Source organism: Suncus etruscus, chromosome 1 (genome assembly GCF_024139225.1).
Source record: "Suncus etruscus isolate mSunEtr1 chromosome 1, mSunEtr1.pri.cur, whole genome shotgun sequence".
In the NCBI taxonomy this organism is placed as follows: Eukaryota; Metazoa; Chordata; class Mammalia; order Eulipotyphla; family Soricidae; genus Suncus; species Suncus etruscus.
The window spans coordinates 42843542-42867965 of record NC_064848.1 but is presented as its reverse complement, the minus strand read 5'-3'; the positions used below and the strand labels follow the sequence as shown (position 1 = coordinate 42867965).

Here is a 24424-nt window from a genome sequence, read left to right as displayed (position 1 = left end):
CACCACCAATCTTAACCTTTAAAATGACAATAAATTGCCCAACACAGAGACCATATAACGAACCTGTACTTTAACCAAAGAAACATTTTTTTATATCTTGTATTATTTGTCCTTTTTCATTTTTTGTTCCAAACTCTAATAAAACTCTACCTTTCTATTTTTCCAAGAAAGTTGTTTTAGCAAGTGCAGAAAAAGTAAATGAATAAAATATTCATTAAAAAGTTATTTCTGGAGGAGGCGGAGCGGAGCGCTGTGAAGCGCGAGGCCGGCTGGCTCGGCCTCCCCGTCCACTCCCGAGCCAAACTGACGCCCCGCAGGGCCAGGGCAGCGGGTCCGCCGCCCAGCCCGAGGCCCGGGAGGACGAACATGACATAGCGGAGATGGTTTCACCCGAACATCACCGGTGTGGAGGCAGAGAACCTACTCTTGACCCGAGGAGTCGATGGCAGTTTCTTGGCGAGGCCTAGTAAAAGCAACCCTGGAGACTTCACTCTTTCTGTTCGAAGAAATGGAGCTGTCACCCACATCAAGATTCAGAACACTGGGGATTACTATGACTTGTACGGAGGGGAGAAGTTTGCCACTTTGGCTGAATTGGTCCAGTATTACATGGAGCACCATGGGCAGTTAAAGGAGAAGAACGGGGATGTGATTGAGCTCAAATACCCTCTCAACTGTGCAGATCCTACCTCTGAAAGATGGTTTCATGGACACCTCTCTGGGAAAGAAGCAGAGAAATTACTCACCGAGAAAGGAAAGCGCGGGAGCTTTCTCGTCCGAGAGAGCCAGAGTCACCCTGGGGATTTTGTCCTCTCTGTGCAGACCGGTGATGACAAAGGGGAGAGCACTGATGGCAAGTCGAAGGTGACCCACGTCATGATCCGATGTCAGGAACTGAAGTATGATGTTGGCGGAGGAGAACGCTTTGACTCTTTGACAGACCTGGTGGAGCACTACAAGAAGAACCCCATGGTCGAGACGCTGGGCACAGTGCTGCAGCTCAAGCAGCCTCTCAACACCACACGGATCAATGCTGCTGAAATCGAAAGCCGGGTTCGAGAACTAAGCAAATTAGCCGAGACCACGGATAAAGTCAAGCAAGGCTTTTGGGAAGAATTTGAGACACTACAACAGCAGGAGTGCAAGCTTCTGTATAGCCGAAAAGAGGGTCAGAGGCAAGAAAACAAAAACAAAAACAAATACAAGAACATTCTGCCCTTTGACCACACCAGAGTCATGCTCCATGACGGAGATCCCCATGAGCCCGTGCCAGATTACATCAATGCAATATTATCATGCCTGAATTTGAAACCAAGTGCAACAACTCCAAGCCCAAAAAAAGTTACATTGCTACGCAAGGCTGCCTGCAAAACACAGTGAACGACTTTTGGCGGATGGTGTTTCAGGAGAACTCCAGAGTTATTGTCATGACAACGAAAGAAGTGGAGCGAGGAAAGAGTAAATGTGTCAAGTACTGGCCGGATGAGTACACGCTGAAGGAATATGGGGTTATGCGTGTCAGGAATGTCAAAGAAAGCGCGGCCCATGACTACACGTTACGAGAACTGAAACTCTCAAAGGTTGGACAAGGCAACGCGGAGAGAACCATCTGGCAGTACCACTTTCGGACCTGGCCCGACCACGCGTGCCCAGTGACCCTGGGGGTGTGCTGGACTTCCTGGAGGAGGTCCACCACAAGCAGGAGGGCATCATGGATGCGGGCCCGTGGTGGTCCACTGCAGTGCTGGAATCAGCCGCACGGGGACTTTCAATGTGATCGGTATCCTTATTGACATCATCAGAGAGAAAGGTGTCGACTGCGACATCGATGTCCCCCAAATCATCCAGATGGTGCGGTCTCAGAGGTCAGGGATGGTCCAGACCGAGGCCCAGTACCGCTTCATCTACATGGCAGTCCAGCATTACATCGAGACACTACAGCGCGGCATGGAGGAGGAGCAGAAAAGCAAGCAGAAAGGGCACGAGTATACCAGCATCAAGTACTCCCTAATGGACCAGGCCGGCGGAGACCAGAGCCCTCTCCCTCCGGGCACCCCAACGCCATCCTGCACAGAAATGAGAGAAGATAATGCTCGAGTGTATGAAAATGTGAGTTTGATGCATCAACAGAAAAGTTTCAGATGAGAGGACCTGTCAAGATCAGCTCAGAGAGGCAGATGTGGATCTGCACCCTCTCCCTAAAAAGACCAAGACCAAGATGCAAGAAGGTTGCTGCGAAGAGGAAGTGTGGACGGCTTGCGTTGTGGCTGGTACCTTGGAGAAGCAAATTCTGAAACCATTCAAAGATCCCTGTATTCTAACTCAACAACACCTGATTTCCAGTTAGCATTTCCTCAGACAAGAAGAACTCACTTCAACAGGATGGACCATGTTCTATTTTTCAGAATTAAAAAAAATTTTTTTTTCTCTTAGTGATGAGGGGATGATAGGGCACTTGTAAGAGAGAAAAATGTACGCTTGGTAAAATAAGTAACAGCATCCTCCAGAAGAGAGAACGGTTGGTTTGAGTGCTGCCTCCAGTATTGGATGATTCATTGATGGTCTCTGTTTTGTTTGTTTTGTTGTCGTCGTCGTCGTCGTGTTGTTTATTTTTTCCTGGCTAAATGATAATTAAACCAGTGCCTAGACTGTCAGAAGCTGACGGTCTTGCCTTTGTGTTGCTATTAAGAAGCTGTGGAGGTTGGACCTGGGATCCATGAGTCAGGGTGAGAAGCGGGTTTTCTTAGCAACACCCTCCTGCAGTTGACTGGGAGGTGAGTTGAGGCGGTGGTGGCGGGAAGTCAGCAGCCCAGCTCTCTTCCAAGTTGTTCTCTTGTTTTTAGAAAGAGAAGCTGCATCTAGGGGTAACCAGTGTTCGGAATATCAATTGTTGCTGACATGCCAGCCCTAACCCCAGGCACTCCCCTGGGCCCCCACACCCTTGCTTTGCTTTTTCAGTCTGGACCCTGCTCTTCTGAGCTCTGCTATCACCGTGTGGTTGGCAGGTTCTGGGGAGAATGGCCAGGCCCTCTCTGCACGCCGTCTCCAGGAGCCCCCTAGCTGCCTGGCCTCGGAGCTCCTGGGCTGCTCAGAGGCTGGGTCCACGCCGGCTGCTGCCAAGAGGGCAAGGAGGCCTTGGCCAGTCAGACTTGAACCCAGACTGGCCTGGCTCGGCCCCAGCTCAGGCAGCAGGAACCCAGGAGCAGGACCGGAAGGTGCGGCTTATTGTGCTTACCCACCCCAGGCTGTGCTGCGGTAACAGCCTGACTTGGAAGAATGGGTGCTGTGACCTTGGGAAGCAGGTGCCAGGCAGCCAAAGGGCCTTCCAGAAGCTTCCCAGGCCTGTTCCACCAGCTCTGGGCATACCTGTGGAAGCTTCACTCGGGGAAACTGGACTTCCAGGACGGCTGTGGGGGCAGACAGAAGGCTTGAAACAAACAGGTTGGTCCTGCCACCTCCTTCCTCTAGGCAGGCCGCCAGTGCAGGCTTGCAGGGATAGCCCCGAGAATGCCCCCAGTCTGATGGAATAGGCAGTAGCTTTTTTTTTTTAACCAAGCAGTGAGATCTGCTAACTCTACCTTAAGTGCCTTCTCTGAAGATCCTACCCCGTGCGCGGGGAATCATTAGGGGTTCATGCCCTTGAGTCTTGCTCTCCTTCTGCCTGGGGCTCCTTGTGGAAGGACTAGAGTCCTGTTAGTAGCAGCTTCCTGAGGTCTGTCCGTCCTGTCTCCCCTTGAACCCTGGGCCGAGCAGGGCTGTCATTCCAGAAATGAGTCATAAAATGAATTCCCCACTTTTCCCCCATCCGCAAGTTTCTCATTGCTTTAGTGCACAGGTGTGTGCAGAGAGAGGAGGGAGAGAGTGGAAGGTCGGTAGCACTGTCTTGTTGACAGGCCTGTGGAGAAAGAGATTCCTTTTCAGTGTTTGCTACCAGGATCTCGACTCCTGCCCATGTTGTCCCCGAACAGTTCTTGGGACAATGCTCTTGCTTTGGCCACGGGTCAGTCTCGCACCAGCATCTAGAGGCTTGCTTGTACAGATAGCGTGGCAGTAAATGTCTCTGCCTGTAGCATTAGGTCTGTGGGTTTTGCTTTCGGATCAGCCACACCAGAGCTTGGCTAGCTTGCTTGGGTCCCTTGATTTTGCTTCGATTTCCCCTCCCCAAGTCAGCAAACTCACATCACTTGAGCATGTGCCAGTCCCAGCCTCTCGGTCCCTAGGGCTGATTGTGGATTCGAGTAAAGGTGATCGCAGGTGCTCAGATGAGATGACTTAATTCCCAAATGGATCCTGGCGGAGAGGCAGGGAAGAAAGATGAGCCGGAGAGGCCGAGGTAACAGAACTTATGGAAGTGAATGTTTCGAATTGTGGTTTCTGAGGAAGGTCCGAGGGCCAGGCCATGCATTAGATGAATCAGGTTACCTGGAAAACAGGTGTGATGATTGTGTGCATGTGTCTAGTCAGCTTCTGAGTTGCTGGTAGACCTGGAATTTGCACAATATCCCTTAGCTGGTATTTTAAAATAATAAGCATAAGATTTTATATTGGGGGTGTGGTAAATAAATTATCTGGCATGTGTATCAGGGTGTTTGGTTTGTTTTTTAAAACCCAGATTCCAGTTTTAATAGATTTTTTTTCTAAAAACGACTTTTTTGGAAGTCATCTTGTCTGCAGAGTTGGGCATTCCTTCTTCCTCTGAGCTCCACGCCTTTCTTAGTGCAGTGAGTGGGGTCAGTGAGTGGCTGACTATGCTGGAGTCTGTGTTCAGCGGCTTTGCAATGACCAAGAAAAAGAGTCAAGATGCTTTGTTTTTCAGGCTTATTTTCCCAGGGGTTTCCTGGGGGGCTTTCTAGTCGAAAGATTTGTAATTGTGAGGTTTGGTGCTCTGGTGGGGAAATGTTTGCAATTGTGAGTTGTGTAATTGTCTGTCCCAAGTGTGCCAGCTCAGCACAGGTTTTTTACTCTCTGGTCTCAGGGGAATAAAGATCTTTCTGTGGCAAGCACAGGGGTGCCCCGATTTCACGGTGCCAGATTAGAATTTGCATCAGCCCTTTGTTTTGTAGCTGTCTCTTCTCACATTGGAAATAAGTTCCAGGACGCAGCCCCCTGTCCCTTCGTCTTTACCAAATTTGTTCCTTCCCTCCCCACCCCAAGGGGCAGTTGATTTCAGTATGTTGTATAACGTTGCTGTATATCAGACTAATTTTGACAGGTTTTTCATCCTAAACCTCAGATCATGTCATTAATAAGTTGCCTGTTTATTTATGATTCTAATTGTGATTCTTTTATTAATAAAAGCTAATGGAAAAGGATCCTTTATTAAGCCGGTGACTAGACCTACAGTTAATTTTCCTGCAGTATATGAATTATTGTACCAGAGTATTAAAAGATATGTAATATTTTATTGATAAATCTGTCCTTTAAAAGGAATACATTCTAGGGTGTCATCATTTTGATGTGAATCATGTAAATGTTGATAATATGCAGTGTTTATTATACATTTAGTGTTTTAAGAGAGTCACTTAATTGCCTTTTTGCCACATATATTATGTAGTCTATTTGAAAAATAAAAATAAAAAAAAACAACAATAAACATTAAAAAAAGAAGTTATTTCTGGGGCCGGAGAGATAGCATGAAGGTAGGGTATTTGCCTTGATGGAAGGACACCAGAAAGAACATCAAGAAGTACAGTGGGGGCCGGTGAGGTGGCGCTAGAGGTAAGGTGTCTGCCTTGCAAGCGCTAGCCAAGGAAGAACCACGGTTCGAACCCCCGGCATCCCATATGGTTCCCCCAAGCCAGGGGCGATTTCTGAGCGCTTAGCCAGAAGTAACCCCTGAGCGTCAAATGAGTGTGGCCCAAAAAACAAACAAACAAACAAAAGAAGTACAGTGGTTCGAATCCCGGCATCCCATATGGTCCCCCGAGCCCGCCAGGAGTTATTTCTGAGCATAGAGCCAGGAGTAACCTCTGAGTGCCACCAGGTGGGGCCTCCCAAAAACCAAACAAACAGAAAAATCATTTCTAATGGAATAAAGATCTCTGAGAACTGAGTCCATCTGTCAGGTAAAATCATTCTGGTGCATGTATACAAAGGACTATCATGTCAACAGTGATAATAAGATATACATACTGATATAGATTAGAAAAAAATACAAATGACATGATCCCATTACATGAAAACATTTATTTCCATGTACATAAAAAGTCTAAAAGGCGACAATAAAATTCCTAACGCTAATATATCTGGGAATAGAGATGGGGAAGTGGAAATTTTCTGCTCTCTACTAAATAGATTCTAAATGTTATTTTTACAGCAGTAGATTACTTTTGTAATAAAAACTTTTTTATTACCTTTGTAATAAAAACATTTGGAAAATAAAGGGTCTTTCTTCCCACTTTCTAAGTTTCTTTATATTTTATATTGTAAGAGACTAGGGATGTTTTACGCATTTTTGCATCCCTACGGCATGGAGTATACTGCCTCACATGTCAAAAGTTGTCTTATATTGGGATATTTTCATTTGTCATAGAGTACTACTGACACCGGAGATTAAATTTAAAAGACCCATTTTCTGGCATTCTCTCATATATATTGTGGCTATTCCTGTCACATAAACACACATATAAGCCACTACTACCAGCTTCACAAACACAGGTAGAAACCAAACAAGGCCAAAATGCATAACCATTCTTCAAAGAGAAAACCTATTTATCAGATTTGGAGAGAAAGTAACTCCACTAAAATATATAAAATAAAGAGGAAAAAAATGAGGACAAATTGTTGTCCCCGTTTCCTCTTGGTTTTAAAGTTTTAAAATGTTGTCTCCAGGAGATACTGTATTATAACCAGGGTCAAAATCCATCACTAAGCTAGAAGAAAGTGCTTAAAAGTGGCAGTGAAGGGATGGGAATGGATAGCCCCCTATATATACTTCTCCCTGGTTGGTTGTTTGTTGGAAGATAGTGTAAATAATTTAAACTGCTGAGTTGTATTCTTGACTAGCAGTCATTTGTGGCACGGTGTGAAACACAGGTAGCTAGACCATCTTGTCAGAGGATCTTCTTAAGAAATGGAAAACAGGGCATCTACATAGTGCTCTTTCAGCAAATAGATGAGACTGATGGAGACCTTGGAGACCCTAAGGGACATACATAAGAAGTAAAGCTTCAAAAATAGAAATTTTAAGTAGGGCAAGAAAGAAATCTGGATTCCATAACCACTCATAAGTAACAACAAAGTATCTAATTGTCTGGACAAAGATATCTGTATGTTATTTTCTAAAATAAGTCCCCTCTGACCCCCAAATTATATTTTTTAATTTTAGTTTCATATCTATCACATTAGTCTTTGAGAAGTCTAAATTAACCAAAACTGTTTTATGAGATTATAATACTTTATTATATTTTATACCCAAAAATGCAATATTTTTAAAATCATACCTATTAATTATAAAGGCTTTACTGGTGCTGCTCTATGCTCACTTAAAATATATGGTGGAAGTGAGAATGTCTACCATCAAATATTGGGATACTTTACAAGGATACATATTTCTGAACTTAAGTTAGATTCTAGGTTGCAGAAGATGAGTTTACTGTGGAATTATCAGATGCCTCAGATGAGTCTTAGAGCTTCTGTGAACCATAAGGTATAAGCAGAAATATGAGACATATATTGTCCTCTAGGATCTTAACATATTGGGGAGTTATAGATCTTAAATGGGAAATAATTTGAGTATAGAATAAAATATTAAATTTTGTGGTATCAAGGCAAGTGGCAAATTGAGGGTAAAAATGGGGACAGAGTCATAGCATGGAAGGTACTGTATTCAATCCCCAGCATCCCATATGGTTCCCCAAGTTCAATATGAGTGATTTCCTAGTGCAGAGTTAGGAGAAAAGGAGTAAGCTCTATGCACCACCAGGAGTGGCCAAAGGTCACACACCATAAGGAAAATGGTAGAAATTAATTGATTATTCAATTCAATCCAATGAATATTTATGGGGACCTTTACTATGTAAAGGCATTAGTTAGACAATTTGGAAAAAAGAATAATAGGACACTTTTGGGAAAAAGACAGTTTTTCTTCCCTCAATCTCTTTTTTAGATGAATAGACAATATATTAAAATAAATGTGATTTTTCCCCAAATGCTATACCTAGAGAACTCAATTGTTAATTCAGTCAGAGGTAGGTATTATGTTCCAAATTAGGGATATTTTTAAAATTTATTTAAAGAAAATGCATTACATAGTTGACATAACTGATAATAATACATTTGTTTTTAGGAAGACCAAAAGCAACATGATTTAAAAAACAGAAAATTGAAAGAAAAACTAAAGAGATGGAAGAGAAAGGAAAGAAAAAGTTCAGTAGCAAGCATATTTTTGAAAATTATTGAATCACAATGAATTCATTAAAACACCAGCAGAAAGTTTAGTAAGCTCTTCTTCTTTTTTTTTTTTTTTTAAAGAATAAGAGTTTTAAAAAAATACACTAATAATGATGTGAGAGTGGCAATTGTTGTTTGTATAGGCCCAGCAAATATGAGGGAAATGGAGAAAAAAAGGCTTGGCCTAAATGCAAGGAGAACTTATCTTTTCAAGGGAACAAGCCAACAATCCCCTTAACTTGGTTCTAACATGAATTCTAAAGTGAAAGATTCTCCTACCAGAATTCCTTATTGAACTGATTAGAAAGAAAAACAAAACAAAACAAAACAAAAAAAAAACAGTGGGAAAAATTGTCATTGTATAAGAGGATATTCAATAAGAGTTATAGTGGTTAAGGGAATACATCTAAGATATTCAAAGGAGATATACATGTCACTTTTATGTCATTAGAAATAGTCGGGCGGAATGTTGAATCCAGGACACTACTTTGATCTGTGATTTGGCCTTCTGAAGTCTGCAAAATGACTCCTAGCAGTCCCATATCAGGAAATGTCTTTGAGTGGCGACTTCTCAGAAACCTAGCATGGCAACAACCAGTTACACAGTGAAGGAAGGTGGAAGACAGGAGGCCGCTGAGAGTAGATAAATAGGAACAGAGTATTAGTTTCTTTTCAGGCTGAAAGTTTATTTTTTCACTTTGGGAGCTGGTTGGCAAATGGCTTGAGTGGGGATAATAATGTGCTTCATGAGGAGCCAAGAACTGAGGGTAAAAATGGTTAAATATGGGGAAATAGGTGGTGGCGGTGAGGGAGTAAAGGACTAAAAGTGAGCTTCTGAACGGTGAGCCAAGGGGAGAAGGAAAGTATACAACATAGATATTCTGTATGTGACAGATTAAACCCAAAGATAAATCCAATTAATTATCTGCACATTATATCTGCTGGCGACCCCTTGCAGTTTCAGAATGGACAATGGTGGGAAGAAAAGTTGCCTGTGACTTCCCGAAGCCGGCCCCTCTTATACTATGTGGGTGTTTGGAAAAGTCTGGGGACCCTTTACCTCTCCAGCACCCACCTCGCTGGCCATCTGGGCATGCACCCAGCAATAGCCCTGGAGTCCAGGAGAAAGGAGATGGAATGTTGTTGGGGTGGCCCAACCCCCGCAGCTCCCCTAACCTTGTTTAAAAAAAAAAAAAAAAAAAAAGGCCTTCGGCATGGAAGCCTGCCATTCCCCATGTTGGCAAAAAGCTCCTGGCTTTTTGAGTTCATTAATGATCTGGAAGCCCAGAAGTTCACCAGCCCCCACCCATACCCTCATTTTGAGCAGGGTGGGGGCTGGAGAAAGCCTGGGGTTCCCTTTAAACTCCTCCCCGACACCTACCTCACTGGCCATCTGGGCATGCACCCAGGTATAGCAATTGGAGATTTCTGAAGGAAAAAAATAAAAAAAGAGAAAGGAGAAAGAAAAGTTAGGAAGTGAAAAAACATGGAAAAGTAGAGAAAAGTGAGAGAGAAAAAGAAAAGGAAATCAGAATCACATAAACCACAAGAAAGTTGTTTTTCATGTAACATCAAATGAAACATGTGATGACCTCAATCTGAGAATATTTCTAACTCTGGTTCTGCTGCCTTCACTACAGTTTTGTAAATTATGTTCTCATTGGAGAATATTGCAGCAGTTTCAAAATATTCCAGATATCACTTCTATATATGACTTAAAGAGAAAATAAAAGACAATTTAATTTAGAGATTTCTCTTCTCTTAGACATTAGCAAAATATCCTTTCACATTTCACTAGATAAAGCAAAATTAGTTACAGAATCTTGACCACTTCACTTGTCACTATGAGATAAATGCTATGTTAGGAATAAAGAATAAGATAAGTTCTTGTCATTAAAAAATCCCATAATTGAAAATATATATAAGTACCCAATGGTGACATTGTGTCCTATCAAACCATTCAAAGGTTGCATTTGAGAAATATGGAGGAAATGAAGTATAAAATTCAAGGAGCATTGATGAACACAAATACAAAGATTCCCATGAAATACTAGCAAATAGATAACAACAATTTATCAAAAATACCAGACATCTGACCAAGTGGATTTATCATGGGCATGCAAGAAAAGTTTAACATCACAGTCAACATAAAATACTATATTAATAAAATAATAAAACAATATATATAAATGCAGAGAAAGCATTTGCAGACAAGATCCCGTATCCATTCACAATGATAAAACTGCAACAAAATGAAAATTAAAGGGATTTTATTTAACAGATTCAAAGTCATTTACCACAAGCCCACAGAATACATTAGATTCAATAGATAAACACTGCAATATTTCCCTCTAATTTCAGACACAGAATAAAGTTGCCACTCTCACCATTTCCATTCAATATAGTACTGGAACTACTGCCATAGCAATTAGGAAAAATAAGATACCAAAGGCATCCAGATAGGAAAGGAATATTTGCTTTAATATTTGAAGATGACACAGTGCTATATTGAGAATATCCTAGAGAAAATAGAAAAGCTTCTAAAAACAATAGATTCATATAGTCAAAAGGTAGGGTACAAACTAAACATACAAAATTCCATGGCTTTTCTACATACAAATAATGAAAGAAAAGACAGAAGTTTTTCAATCCCATTCACAATTTTTTCCTCAGAAAATCAAGACCTTTAGAATAAAAGAGGCAAGGGATACCAAAATGAGACAGAGATGATGCCAAAAAAGTAAACTACAGGCCAATATCCCTGATGAACACAGATGTAAAGATCTTCAACAAAATCCTAGCAAATAGGATCCAAGGTCTCAAGAAGATCATACAACATGACCAAGTAGGTTTCATTCCAGGAGTCAAGGATGATTAAACATACATAAATCAATCAGCATAATATACCATATCAACAAAAGGAAAAATAAAAACTATATGATGATATCAATATATGTAGAGAAAGCATTCAATATGGTCCAACACCCATTCATGATAAAAACTCTCAACAAGATGGGAATGGAAGGAACTTTTGTCAATATAGGCAAGGTCATCTACCACAAGCCAATGGCAAATACTATTCTCAATGAAGATAAACTGAAATCCTTTCCTCTAAAATCTGGTACAAGACAAAGCTGTCTCTTCTCATCAATCCTATTCAATATAGTACTGGAAGGACTTGCCTTAGCAATCAGCAAAAAATAAAGATATCAAGGGTATTCAGAAAGGAAAGGAAGAAGTCAAGCTCTCACTTTTTGCAGATGACATGCCACTCTATTTAGAAAACACGAAAGACTCTACCAAAATGCTTCTAGAAACAATAGATTCATATAGCAAAGTGACAAACTAACACAAAAAATTCAATGGCCTTTTGTAAACAAATAAAGATAGAGAAGAAATGAACATTAAAAAAAATTCATTCACATTAGTGTCACATAAACTCAAATACCGTGGAGTCAACTTAACCAAAGAGGTGAAGGACCTACATAAAGAAAACTCAAAACACTGCTTCAAAAATAAAAGAGGACACAAGGAAATGGAGATACATACCCTGTTCATGGATTGGGAAGATTAAAATCATTAAAATAGCAATACTCCCCAAAGCATAGTACAAATTTAATTCAATTCCTCTAAGGATACCCATGAAATTTTTCAAAGAGTAGATCAGACACTCCTAAAATTCGTTTGTAACAGTAAACACCTATGAATAGCAAGAGTAACCCTTAGGAAAAAGAAAATGGGAAGCATTACCCTCCCCCCAACTTTAAATTGTATTACAAAGCAATCGTCATTAAAACAGAATGGTATTAGAATAAAGATGGACCCTCAGATCAATGAAATAGACATGAGTATTCAGAGAATGTTTCCCAGACATACAATCAATTAATGTTTGATAAAGGGGCAAGAAATGCAAAATGGAGCAAGGAAAATCTCTTCAACAAGTGGTATTGGGAAAACTGGTCAGCCACATGCAAAAAAGCAAACTCAGACCTTTATCTAATGCCACACACAATGGTCAAATCCAAATGGATTAAAGACATTGATATCAGACCTGAAACAATAAGTTATATAGAACAACACATAGGTAAAACACTTCATACATTGAGACTAAAGACATCACCGTCCAAACAAGTGGAAGCATAGGTAAACAAATGGGGCTATATTAATCTGAGAATCTTCTGCATCTCAAAGAAAATAGTGTCTAGGATACAAAGGCCACCCACAGAATGGGAGAAACTATTGACCCAATATCCATCAGATAAGGGGATAATATCTAAGATAAATTATTGACAGAACTTAACAAGAAAAAAAAACTAACCCCATCAAAAATGGGGAGAAGAAATGAATAGACACGTTCTCAAAGAAGAAATACAAATGACCAAAAGGCACATTGAAAAATGCTACATAGTGCCCAGGATACAAGAGCCACCCACTGAGTGGGAGAAACTATTCACCCAATACCCATCAGATAAGGAGCTAATCTCCAAAATATACAAGGCACTGACAGAACTTTACAAGAAAAAAACATCTAACCCCATCAAAAAATGGGGAGAAAAATGAACAGACACTTTGACAAAGAAGAAATACAGATGGCCAAAAGACACATGAAAAAGTGTTCCACATCACTAATCATCAAGGAGATGCAAATCAAAACAACGATGAGATACCACCTCACACCACAGAGAATGGCACACATCACAAAGAATGAGAATAAACAGTGTTGGCGGGGATGTGGAGAGAAAGGAACTCTTATCCACTGCTGGTGGGAATGACATCTAGTTCAACCTTTATGGAAAGCGATATGGAGATTCCTCCAAAAACTGGAAATCGAGCTCCCATATGATCCAGCTATACCACTCCTAGAAATATACCCTAGGAACACAAAAATACAATACAAAAACCCCTTCCTTACACCTATATTCATTGCAGCACTATTTACCATAGCAAGACTCTGGAAACAACCAAGATGCCCTTCAACAGACGAATGGCTAAAGAAACTGTGGTACATATACACAATGGAATATTATGCAGCTGTCAGGAGAGATGAAGTCATGAAATTTTCCTATACATGGATGTACACGGAATCTATTATGCTGAGTGAAATAAGTCAGAGAGAGAGAGAGAGAGAGAGAGAGAGAGAGAGAAATGCAGAATGGTCTCACTCATCTCTGGGTTAAGAAAAATGAAAGACATTCTTGCAATAGTAATTTTCAGACACAAAAGAGAAAAGAGCTGGAAGTTCCAGCTCACCTCTGGAAGCTCACCACAAAGAGTGATGAGTTTAGTTAGAGAAATAACTACATTTTGAACTGTCCTAATAATGAGAATGTATGAGGGAAATGGAGAGCCTGTTTAGAGTACAGGCGGGGGTCGGGTGGGGAGGAGGGAGACTTGGGACATTGGTGATGGGAATGTTGCACTGGTGATGGGTGGTGTTCTTTACATGACTGAAACCCAAACACAATCATGTATGTAATCAAGGTGTTTAAATAAAAAAAAAAAAGAAAAATGCTACATATCACTAATCAGCAGGGAGATGCAAATCAAACCAACAATGAAGTACCATCTCATACCACAAGGACTACACACATCACAAAGAACAAGATCAGTGCTGGCGGGTATGTGGGGAGAAAGGAACTCTCATTCACTGCTGGTGGAAATTCCATCTAGTCCAGCCTTTATGGAAAACAATATGGAGATTCCTCAAAAACCTGGAAATTGAGTTCCCATAAGATCTAGCTATACCACTCTTAGGGATATTTCTTAGGAACACACACACTCACATACACACCCACACACACACACACACACACACACACACACACACACACACACGCATGCCTTCAGGAAACTTATATTCATTGCAGTGCTACTTACAATAGCCAGAATCTGGAAACAACCAAGATGCCCTTCAACAGATGAATGGCTAAAGAAACTGTGGTACATATACACAATGGAATATTATGCAGCTGTCAGGAGAGATGAAGTTGTGAAATTTTCCTATACATGGATGTACATGTAATCTATTATGCTGAGTGAAGTAAGTCAGAGGGAGAGAGATAGACACAGAATAGACTCACTCATCTATAGGTTTTAAGAAAAATTAAAGCCATTATTGTAATAATGCTCAGAGACAATAGAAATGAGGGCTGGAAGATTCAGCTCACAATATGAAGCTCTTCACAAAGAGTGATGAGTGCAGTTAGTAACTAATCTAACAACTATCATAACAATTATAGTGAGTGAGAAGTAGAATTTCTGTCTTGAATACAAGAAGGTAGTTGGTTGGAGGGAAGTGGGGTGCATTGGTGTTGGGAAGATTGCACTGGTGAAGGGGGTATTCTTTTATTTATAACTGAAACCCAACTACAAAAATGTTTGTAATCATGGTGCTTAAATAAAAATATTATTAAAAATAAATAAAACTATCAGATAAGTTCTAAGGTCTATGAATGGATTAAAAAATGAACAAGGGCCAGAAGATAGCATGGAGGTAGGATGTTTGCCTTGCATGCAGAAGGACGGTGGTTTGAATCCCGGCATCCCATATGGTCCCCTGAGCCTTCCAGGAGCAATTTCTGAGCATAGAGCCAGGATTAACCCCTGAGCTGCCGGTGTAACCCAAAAACAAAAACAAACAAACAAAAACAACAAAAGAACAAAAGAGGTGAAAAACCTATACAAATAAAAGTACAAATTACTACTATGAGAAATAAAAGAGGACATGAGGAAGTGATAGCACATCTACTGGTCATAGATTGGGATGATTAATATAATTAAAATGTCAACAATCCCCTAATATCCCCCTATAGAATAACCATGGCATTTTTCAAATAGATCAAATACTCCTGAAGTTCATATAAAACAATAACATACACACAAAAACACACAGAGACAGACACACACACCTGACCTGAGTAGTTAAAGCAATCCTTGGGGGGAAAAGATGGAAGGCATCACTTGTCCTAACTACAACCTATAATACAAAGTTGCAGTAATTAAAACAGTACAGCACTGGACTAAAGACAGACCACCAGATCAATACAATAGGGTGGAATGTCCTGAAACATATCCTTAGGATATTATCAGTTAATTTTTGATAAAGGAGCAAAATAATATGTAGTAGAGCAAGTAACATTTCTTCAACCAAGTGGTAATGAAAAAACTGGTCAGCCACATCAAAAAATTTTTAACTTGGATTGCTTTCTAATGCCATGCACAAAATTCAAATCAAAATAGATTTAAGTCCTTAATATCATACTTGAATCTATAAGAAACATAGAGAAAAATGTAGGCAGTACTCTCCATGACGTTAAAGCAAAAGGTGTCTTCAAGGATTAAACACTACTAACAAAGCGAATGGAAATAAAGGTAAACATATAGGATTTTATTAAATTAAAGAACTTCTGAACCTTATAGGAAATGATAATTAGGATAAAAAAGAAAGTCCACCGATTGGGAGAAATTATTTATGCGCCAATCATATAAGGTGTTAATATCAAAGAAATAAAAGGCACTGGTAGAACTTTACAAGAAAATAAAATCCAAGCTCATCAAAAAATAGGCAGAAGAGATGAACAGAATCTTCTTCAAAGAATATATACAAATGATCCAAAATGAAAAAAATGCTTATTGCATTCAGAGAGGTGCAAATCAAAGCAACCATAAAATATTTTCTACAATAGAGATGGTACACATTAAAAAGAATAAGAACCAGTGCTGCTGTGGATGTAAGAAATTGGGAATTTGCATTCACTGTTGGTGGAATGTCAATGAGCCTGGCCTTTCTGGAAAACAATATGGACATTCTTAAAAACAATCTAGGAATAGAGTTTCCATTTGACCCAGCAACTCCACTTCTTGAAATATACCTCAAAGGACCCCAAAACAAAGTGTTAAAAAGATGTTTGTTCTCATATGTTCCTTCTAGCACTATTCACAATAGCCAAAATCTGGAAACAACCCAGGTGTTTAAGAAAAAATAGTACATATACACAATGTATACTATTTGGCTACAAGAAAATATAGAGTCATGAAATGTGATGCTACTTGGAGGGATATGAAGTGTGTCATGCTGAGTGAAGTTAGTCAAAAGAAGAAATCTAACATAAAGTGATCTCTCATATGCAAGATATAAAGAACCATAATGGTAGAATACTGAATACTCAAATACAGTGGAAACAAAGAACATGCCACTTGAGGGGGCTGAAGAATAGCACAGGGAGGGAGCAATATATCTATAGTGGAGGGAATCATTCAACTGAGACAAGGAGATCATGCTGAGAGTTGCTAAAGTGCTATGTATGAAACACTATCAGTGATAGTACTGTAAAATACAGCGCAAAAAATTATATATTTTTGAAAAAGTGCTTCCCATAGATGCTTACTAGTAAGTGGGAGGCAAATATGAAAGGCCTGATCATTGGTGGAGAGAAGTGGACACTAGTGAAGCCATTAGTATTAAAATATATACCTAAAATTAATCATGAATAATTTTTAATTTTATAGTGGCAACTAAAAAAATCTGTCAATGATCAATTAAGCTAGCTGATTACATAGAGGGAGAGAGAGAGAGAAAAAGAGGGAGACAGATAGAGATACAGAAGTAGAGACAGAGACAGAAAAGTTTTAAAGTTTGAGGCAGATTTCATGAGCTCTATTTTATCATTATTTAAGCCGAGTCAGAAATGGTATATTCCCATTGACTGTGGGAAACATCAATATCTCAGTTAATGCCAATTTGATATCTCAACAAATGAGTGAATGAATAATCATGGAATATGAAAAGCCACAGTTAGTTTTGTACATCTGATGGGTAGATTGGAGTCTTTCATGCCATGTTAACATGTTTGAATTTGGGGATGACTTTGAGCAGTTCTTTGGGTTCCAAGGATACTCATAGCAACTCAGAGCCAGTGTCACAGTGCCTCTCAAGTCTCACATCAACACTAGGGGATGCATGTTGTGCCAGTGATCAAACTTGGGGCTTCAATCATGCAAACAATGCACTACACCCCTTTGAGCTCCCTAGTCCCATGTATTTTATTTATTTAACATTTGGGGGTGTTTATATGTTTACTTTTTGGTTTTATGGCAAAATCCAGTGGTGTTAAGGGTTAATTCCTGCCTACTCTGTGCTCAAAGACCACCCCAAGAGGACTCAGAGGATTGTTTGGGTTTGTGAGGATTGAATCTGGACCAATGATGCGCAAGTCAAGCACCTTATCTCCTATATGATCACTCCAGCCTGATTTTCATTTGAAGACTATGGTAAGACATTAAATATATCATAGACTGTACCAAGGCTGTATAAACGAATATGAGTTTTATTTTAAAAAATCATTCTTAGTGGGCTGGAGTGATAGTACAGGATGTAGGGCACTTGCTTACTTTCAGCCTACTTGAGTCTAATCCCTGGTAATCTATATGACTACCTACCTTTGCCAGAAGTGAACCCTGAGCACAGAGCTAGGAATAACCCTTGAGTACAATCAGGCATAGCCCCAAAACCAAAAAAGAAAAAAAAATTCTTATCTTGGTATGCTGAAAGAAAGATAAGTGTGATGAGTTAACAGGAATTTGCAAATGAATAAATCCAAAGAGGATGAACATTTAAGCCACTGACACCCAAAAGCAATTCTACCATACAAGCAAATCTGGATGCTCTCTCTTGACCCCGGCATCTGGCAGAAAAAAAAATACAAAAAAACCCCCAAAAAACAACAAACCTTGAGAATCATCTTTCAGAGACATCTGGCAGAAAATCTCTGCCTGCACACTTTGAGTTCAACGTGATTACAGTTTGAAGGAAAGAATTCTAAGGTAGTCGTGAGGATATTTCTATATTACCTACTAGCATCTTCTTACAAGAAAATCACATCTCTGATAGTTAAAACATCTAGAAAAGCCAGTTTCTGAGCTAAATTGTGACTTTAAAAGTATTTTTAAATGTTGTGATGTCTGTCCTGTACCATTAAGCATTGAGCATTGGGCAAGCTGAGAAAGTTCAGTCTTCATAAAATAAATTATTCTTACAATTAAATTATTTTTCCCTGCTTCCTATTATCCCAAAACAGCTCACTCCCAGATTGCTCTGAGTTATCATTTCCTCATCTATTAAAAAAAATAGTAAATGGGGGTTGGGGGGCATGGGGTGAGGGGAGGTAGGATACGAACCTGATTGAACTTAAGGGAGTTGTCAAGGGTGAAGAACATCCTGTCTGCTGGGTTCTCTGATCACTTCAAAAGAACTGAGAAGGCATATTATTCATGCAAGACAATGTTTTCCACCTTCCTCACTGGGGAGTCCCTCACTAGGGTATGAAGAAGATGAGCACAGTTCGCCCCCCTCACTCTCTCCACATACATTTCCCCAAAGCCTGGCCTTGTGGAGGCTCTAGGGGGGAATAAATTGCCTGCAGCACAACCCTGAGAGCAGAGCAGCCCCAACACAGGTGTGCAGCAGGCAGGCCTGGGGGAAGCTCAGGCTACCACCAGCTGTGGGCCAGGCCTAGCTCTGAGGCCCCTGTTCTGACCCAGTTCCTCTCCAAGGCATAGACTCTCCCACAGCCACCAATCTTTCCCCCAACCACTACTCCTTCACTATAAGCCCCCTCTTCAACTCCCCATCAGAATTTAAGACTCATTAGTAATGAATCATAGGACTTTGAACTAAATTCAGGCACTGTATGTTCAGGGTAATAATCAGGGTTTGAGTTATTTTATATTTTTTTATCCAGTCTGTATGTCAGCCTGCTTTTTTTTCCCCTTTGCTACAGTCGCCACCTGAATAGGATTAGAGAAAGCAAAATATTGCAATTCACTGGAGATCACATTTCTCTTTCCTAAACCTTTTCCTCCCCTTGTGGCTGAAAAACAAAGGCTCTTAAAAAGCTATGGCTGGTACTCTGGCCCACAGAAGAATCTAAGAGATAATGAGGGACTCACCAGTCTCCTCTCCACCTGCTCCTTGGGCTGACATGGGTGCACAGTCTGATGCATGAGTCCCACTTGCAGTTATATAGGCAAACAAAGATTTTTTGCTTCCCAGAAAGCTTGTATAAGGGCCCAAAGAGTTGTTTTTGTCCTAAGGCAAAGACCTGTATATGGAAACTGTTTTTGGAGAGAAGTTATGTTGTGACTTGAGCTTTATTTATTTATTTTTTTTTTGTTAAAAAACATTGTAGCCTCTGTGACTACAATTGTTTAATTCAGTAGGGTTTTGTGCACATGACATTCCAACACCAGACTCTCCAATGCCATTTTGTCCAGGTCACTTTCCCTGCCTTCCCATCCCCACCCCACACCCCAAAATTCACTGCCCTGGTAAGCTCTATTCTGTGATTCTGTGCAGGGTGTTTCTACAGGAGTGAATAAAAGCTCTATAAGCTGCACTTATGCTAGCTAATAAGAGGACAATACTAGGATCCAGCACCCTGAGAAGCAGATCTCTCTAACTCACTCTTTCTTTCTCTCCTCCTATCTATCCCCACTCCCTCCTCTAACATATATTCCCTAGCCCTGCTTTCTTTATTTGAGATGAGTTGTATGGTCAGGGTTTTTTGTAATCCCTTGAATTTTTCTTTTTCCCCCATTTGTATTTTTTTCTGGATAATTGCTGGATCTTCTAAGAAGAGATATTCAATGCCATGTCTTTGTTGCTCTAAAAATAAGGGTGCTAACAAGAGAAGGTCCTGGATTTATTGCTGGTACATGTCTACAGATGTGATGTATTTTTTTTTGCCACACCTGTTTGATGCTAAGGGGTTACTTCTGGCTAAGTGCTCAGAAATCGCCCCTGGCTTGGGGGGACCATATGGGACACCGGGGGATCGAACCGCGGACCTTCCTTGGCTAGCGCTTGCAAGGCAGAGACACCTTACCTCTAGCGCCACATCACTGGCCCCATGATGTTTCCTTTATTTTGAAAACATAATTTAGATTTAATGGGTGTTACATGTAAAAAATGATGGAAATTTTATGATCCTTTTAAAACAAGAAAGAAATAAAACCAAGAAAAATCAAACAAAAATAGGCCACTAAGCGTAACTCTTATCCTTCAGGAAAGTTCTCTGGTGGCACAGGATCATCTGGCCACATATCTGGTGACATAAAAACCATGCGGTAAGGCCCAGGCCCTTAAATTTTTTCCAGGGACTCAATGAAGGATTTGCCTCCACTTCTGACTTCATGTTCCCTATTACTAATTCCATTTATCTGTCCATGAGTGCTGAAAAGTAAATTTAATGTAGTGGCTTCCTGGGTAATTCCAGCAGGATGGGAAAATCACTCAAGAGTATTTTCTCCTAGAAGGTCTTGTGTGATTCTTCCACCTCAGTAAGCCCCATTAGATCCAGGAAAGCAAATTAGGAATTATTGCCTAACTTGAAGAGATAACTGCTCTTAAAAATCTATATATTTTTTCTCAAACTGTTCAGAGATTTCCTATTTGGGGAATGGTCACTTAGGTGAGGACTGCACAACACACACATATATATTTTTGTTGTTGCTCTTTTTTAATGAAAGTTTTAATTGAATCACCATGAGCGACACAGTTACATAGTTATTCATGATCTAGTTTCAGTCATACAATGTATAGCACCCTTCACCAGTGCACACTTCCTGCCACCAATGTCCCAGTTTCCCCTCCCACTATTTCTCTGCCATCACCCATTTGGCCTCTGACATTTTTCTTTTCTTTCTATTTCTCTCTCTCTGTCACTCATTCTTTCCTGTTTGTTTTTTTCTTTTAGACTCTGTGGTTTGCAATTCTGTTAGTCAAGGGGTATCATGCATATCACTTTATCTCCTCTTTGCCCCAGTTCTTGTCCAGAGTGATCATTTCCAACTATAATGGTCATAGTGATCCCTTCTCTGCCATAAATGCTCCCCTTATATTTGTAGCAAGCTTTATACCATAGACTGGTCCTCCTGGCCCTCATCTCTATTGCCTTTGGATATTATTAGCATACTATCTTTTTAAAGTCATATATATATATATATATATATATATATATATATATATATATATATATATGAGTGTGGTCATACTATGTCTATACCTCTTCCTCTGACCCATTTCATTCAGCTTAATACTCTCCATACCCATGTATATACTCTCCATATCCATTCATGGAGAGGCAAATTTCATGACTTTATTTTTCCTAATGGCTGTATAGTATTCTATTGTGTAGATGCACCACTTTTTTAAATCCACTTATCTGTTCTTGGGCCCTTGGTTGTTTTCAGATTCTGGCTATCGGGAATAGTGCTGCCATAAACATAGGAATACTGAGGACTAGGACTTTTCTACATTGTGTTTTTAGGTCCCTCGTATATATTCTCAGTAACAGTATTACTGGGTCATATGGAAGCTAAATTTTTAGTTATTTTTGAAAAATGTCCATATTATTTTCCAAAAAGGCTGCACCAGTTGACATTTCCACTAGCAGTGAATGAGAGTCCTTTTCTCCCTGCACCAGCACTGGTAGTTCTTGTTCTTTTTGATGTCTATCTTTGTGAGACTATATCTCATTGCTGTTTTTTATTTATATCACCCTAATAATTAATTATGTGAAGCATTTTTCATGTGTATTTTGGTATAAACTGTACTATAAAATGTTAGTAATATAATCAGAATGCTATTAAAATAAAGACACCCTCAGATCAAAAGAATAGAGTTAAATGTTCTTAAAAAGATTCTCATATGTATGATCAATTAATATTTTATAAAGTGACAAAGTGGAGCAAGGAAAGCCTCTTCAACAATTGGTGCTGAGAAAACTGTTCAGCTATATGCAAAAAGTGAACTATCTTTAGCACTATGAATAAAAGTCAAATCAAAATGGATTAAAGACCTTGATATCAGGCCTAAAATCTTAAGGTACATAGAAGAAAATGTAGGCAGAACTCTACATGACATTGAAGCTAAAGGCATTTTCAAGGATGAAATACCACTGCTCAAGTATGTAGAATAAAAAATAAAAAAAAATGGGACTACATTAAACTAGGAAGCTTCTGCAAAGAAAATGGTGATCACGTGCCTATGAAAAACTATTCATACCCATCTTAAGGGGTTAATATCTAAGGCAAAGTTAGAGCTTAGCAAGAAAAAAAAGCTATCATCTTCCAAGAGTGGAAAGAAGAGATGATTAAAAACTTCCTCAAAGGAAAAAAAAAACATATTTTTTAAAGAAAAGACCATTGCCTATGACATGGCCTGGGCATTCTAGCCCAGGTCAGTTTGTCTGGCAAATACACACTTCACATGGATTTTTTTCTAAATCAGGGCTGCTGACTTTCTAAAGAAATTCTTGGCGCATATTTCTCAGCAAGGTCTGTTTCTCCCTTAGCCTATTCTCTCTAAGGGCAGGGAACTCGTCCCTACATTCAACATGATGAGCATCTTAGCTGCCATTGAGGGATGTCCACACCATGAAAGTCACTGCTTGCCATTCAATATGCTGAAATGAATCTCACTGCCCCACAGAGGATGAATGGCATCACTTTAGGGGACAAGGTGGTAACTCAGATGTGCAATCAAATAAGCCTCTCACAGAATGGCTTGCTAATATATTAGTCATTCAAAATTTAAAACTCTTTCTAATGAGCCATTTAACAGAAAAAGCAACAGGGAAGCCATATGTCTTTATGTGTGTATTTGGGGCTAAATTAACTCCATCATACCCAATTATTTTAGAAAGAGCTTAATAATTCTGGTTCAATTTAGGGAAGAAGAATTTTATGATTTAGGCAAATATCATTTTTTAATACACTCTCACTCTTAAACTATTAACCTCACAAGTACCCTACTGAGAAGCCCCATAACCAAGTTTGGGGATTTGGGATAATCCAATTGAGGGGCTTTTATCAAAGTCTGCATGAAGTTGAAGAGTCAAGGACCTTATAAATTTTTTCAGTCATCAAGAGGGTCAAGAAAATGTATAAATTGTGAAGATTGGAAAGATGGCACAGGAGGTAGGGTGCTTGCATTTGCAGAAGACTGACCTGATTTTAATCTTCAACATGCCATATGTCCCCAGAGCCCACCAGAACTGATCCCTAAATACATAGTCATGAGAAAGTCCTGAGCACCACTAGATGACGCCCCCCAAATGGGGGAAGAAATGTATAAATTGTGGTTAGAGTCTCAAATACCAAAACCTTTTTTTTCCATTTATAAAAGATATATTTGATAGTGTGCCATTATTGGAAAAATTACAATTTAGTAACATCATTTATTGTAAAAATCCCTTTTTATCTGATATATTTATATTTCTGTAGCTTATCACCATATACTTGATTTATGGGTATTTATTCATAATCATAATACCAGATTCTTAGAAATTTTTGTAGAGAAATGATTCTATTTAGGTCATCCCAATCTCTGAAATCTTGTTTTATTTCCTTTTTTATCTTATATTTTTCCATAGGTTATATTTAACCACAAGTTAGTAAAACAGCAACAAACACAATATGTGAAACTCATTTTTCAATCAAATAAATTAAGAAAAGTATAATTAGGTAGAAAATTTTTACCATTGGAAAAGATAGGAAGTCTTTCATATCTGTTTGTCAAATGGATGGCTGCTAATAAATACTTGTGAACAAATATAGTAAGGTAAGGAAGTTTTTGCATTGCTAAATAATCCTCCCTCCCTAAAAGCAGCATAAATGCTGACATAAGAATGGCAAATTTCAAGCTCTATTTACTCGTCAGACTTCATATTCTATGAAATTAACTTAGAGGTATATCTTATTGTTTTGCCACTATTTTTGATGCAGCTTCACAAATCTATAATTTTTCAGTCTAATATCCTGAAGTTTTTGAAACTATGGAATCCTTTTATTTAATATTTTATTTTATTGAAATCATTGTGATTTACAAAATTCTTTATAGTTGTATTTCAGACATATAATAAATCAGGTCTAATCCCATCACTATTGTCAACCTCCCTTCATGTTCCGAATGCATCCCATACAATCACCAACTTGTCCACCCAGCCTGCCAATATAATAGGCTCATTTTAACTTT

The 24424-nt window shown here is 39.4% G+C and overlaps 1 protein-coding gene across 1 annotated transcript; it reads left to right on the top strand.

Moving 5' to 3' along the window:
• Positions 1–366: 366 nt before the first annotated feature.
• Positions 367–5603, top strand: LOC126002199 (tyrosine-protein phosphatase non-receptor type 11-like). The gene is given in 4 exon segments (XM_049769365.1): positions 367–1282; positions 1285–1641; positions 1644–1715; positions 1718–5603. Coding segments are annotated over 4 exon segments (1773 nt in total). The 3' UTR covers positions 2146–5603.
• The last annotated feature ends 18821 nt before the right edge of the window (positions 5604–24424 follow it).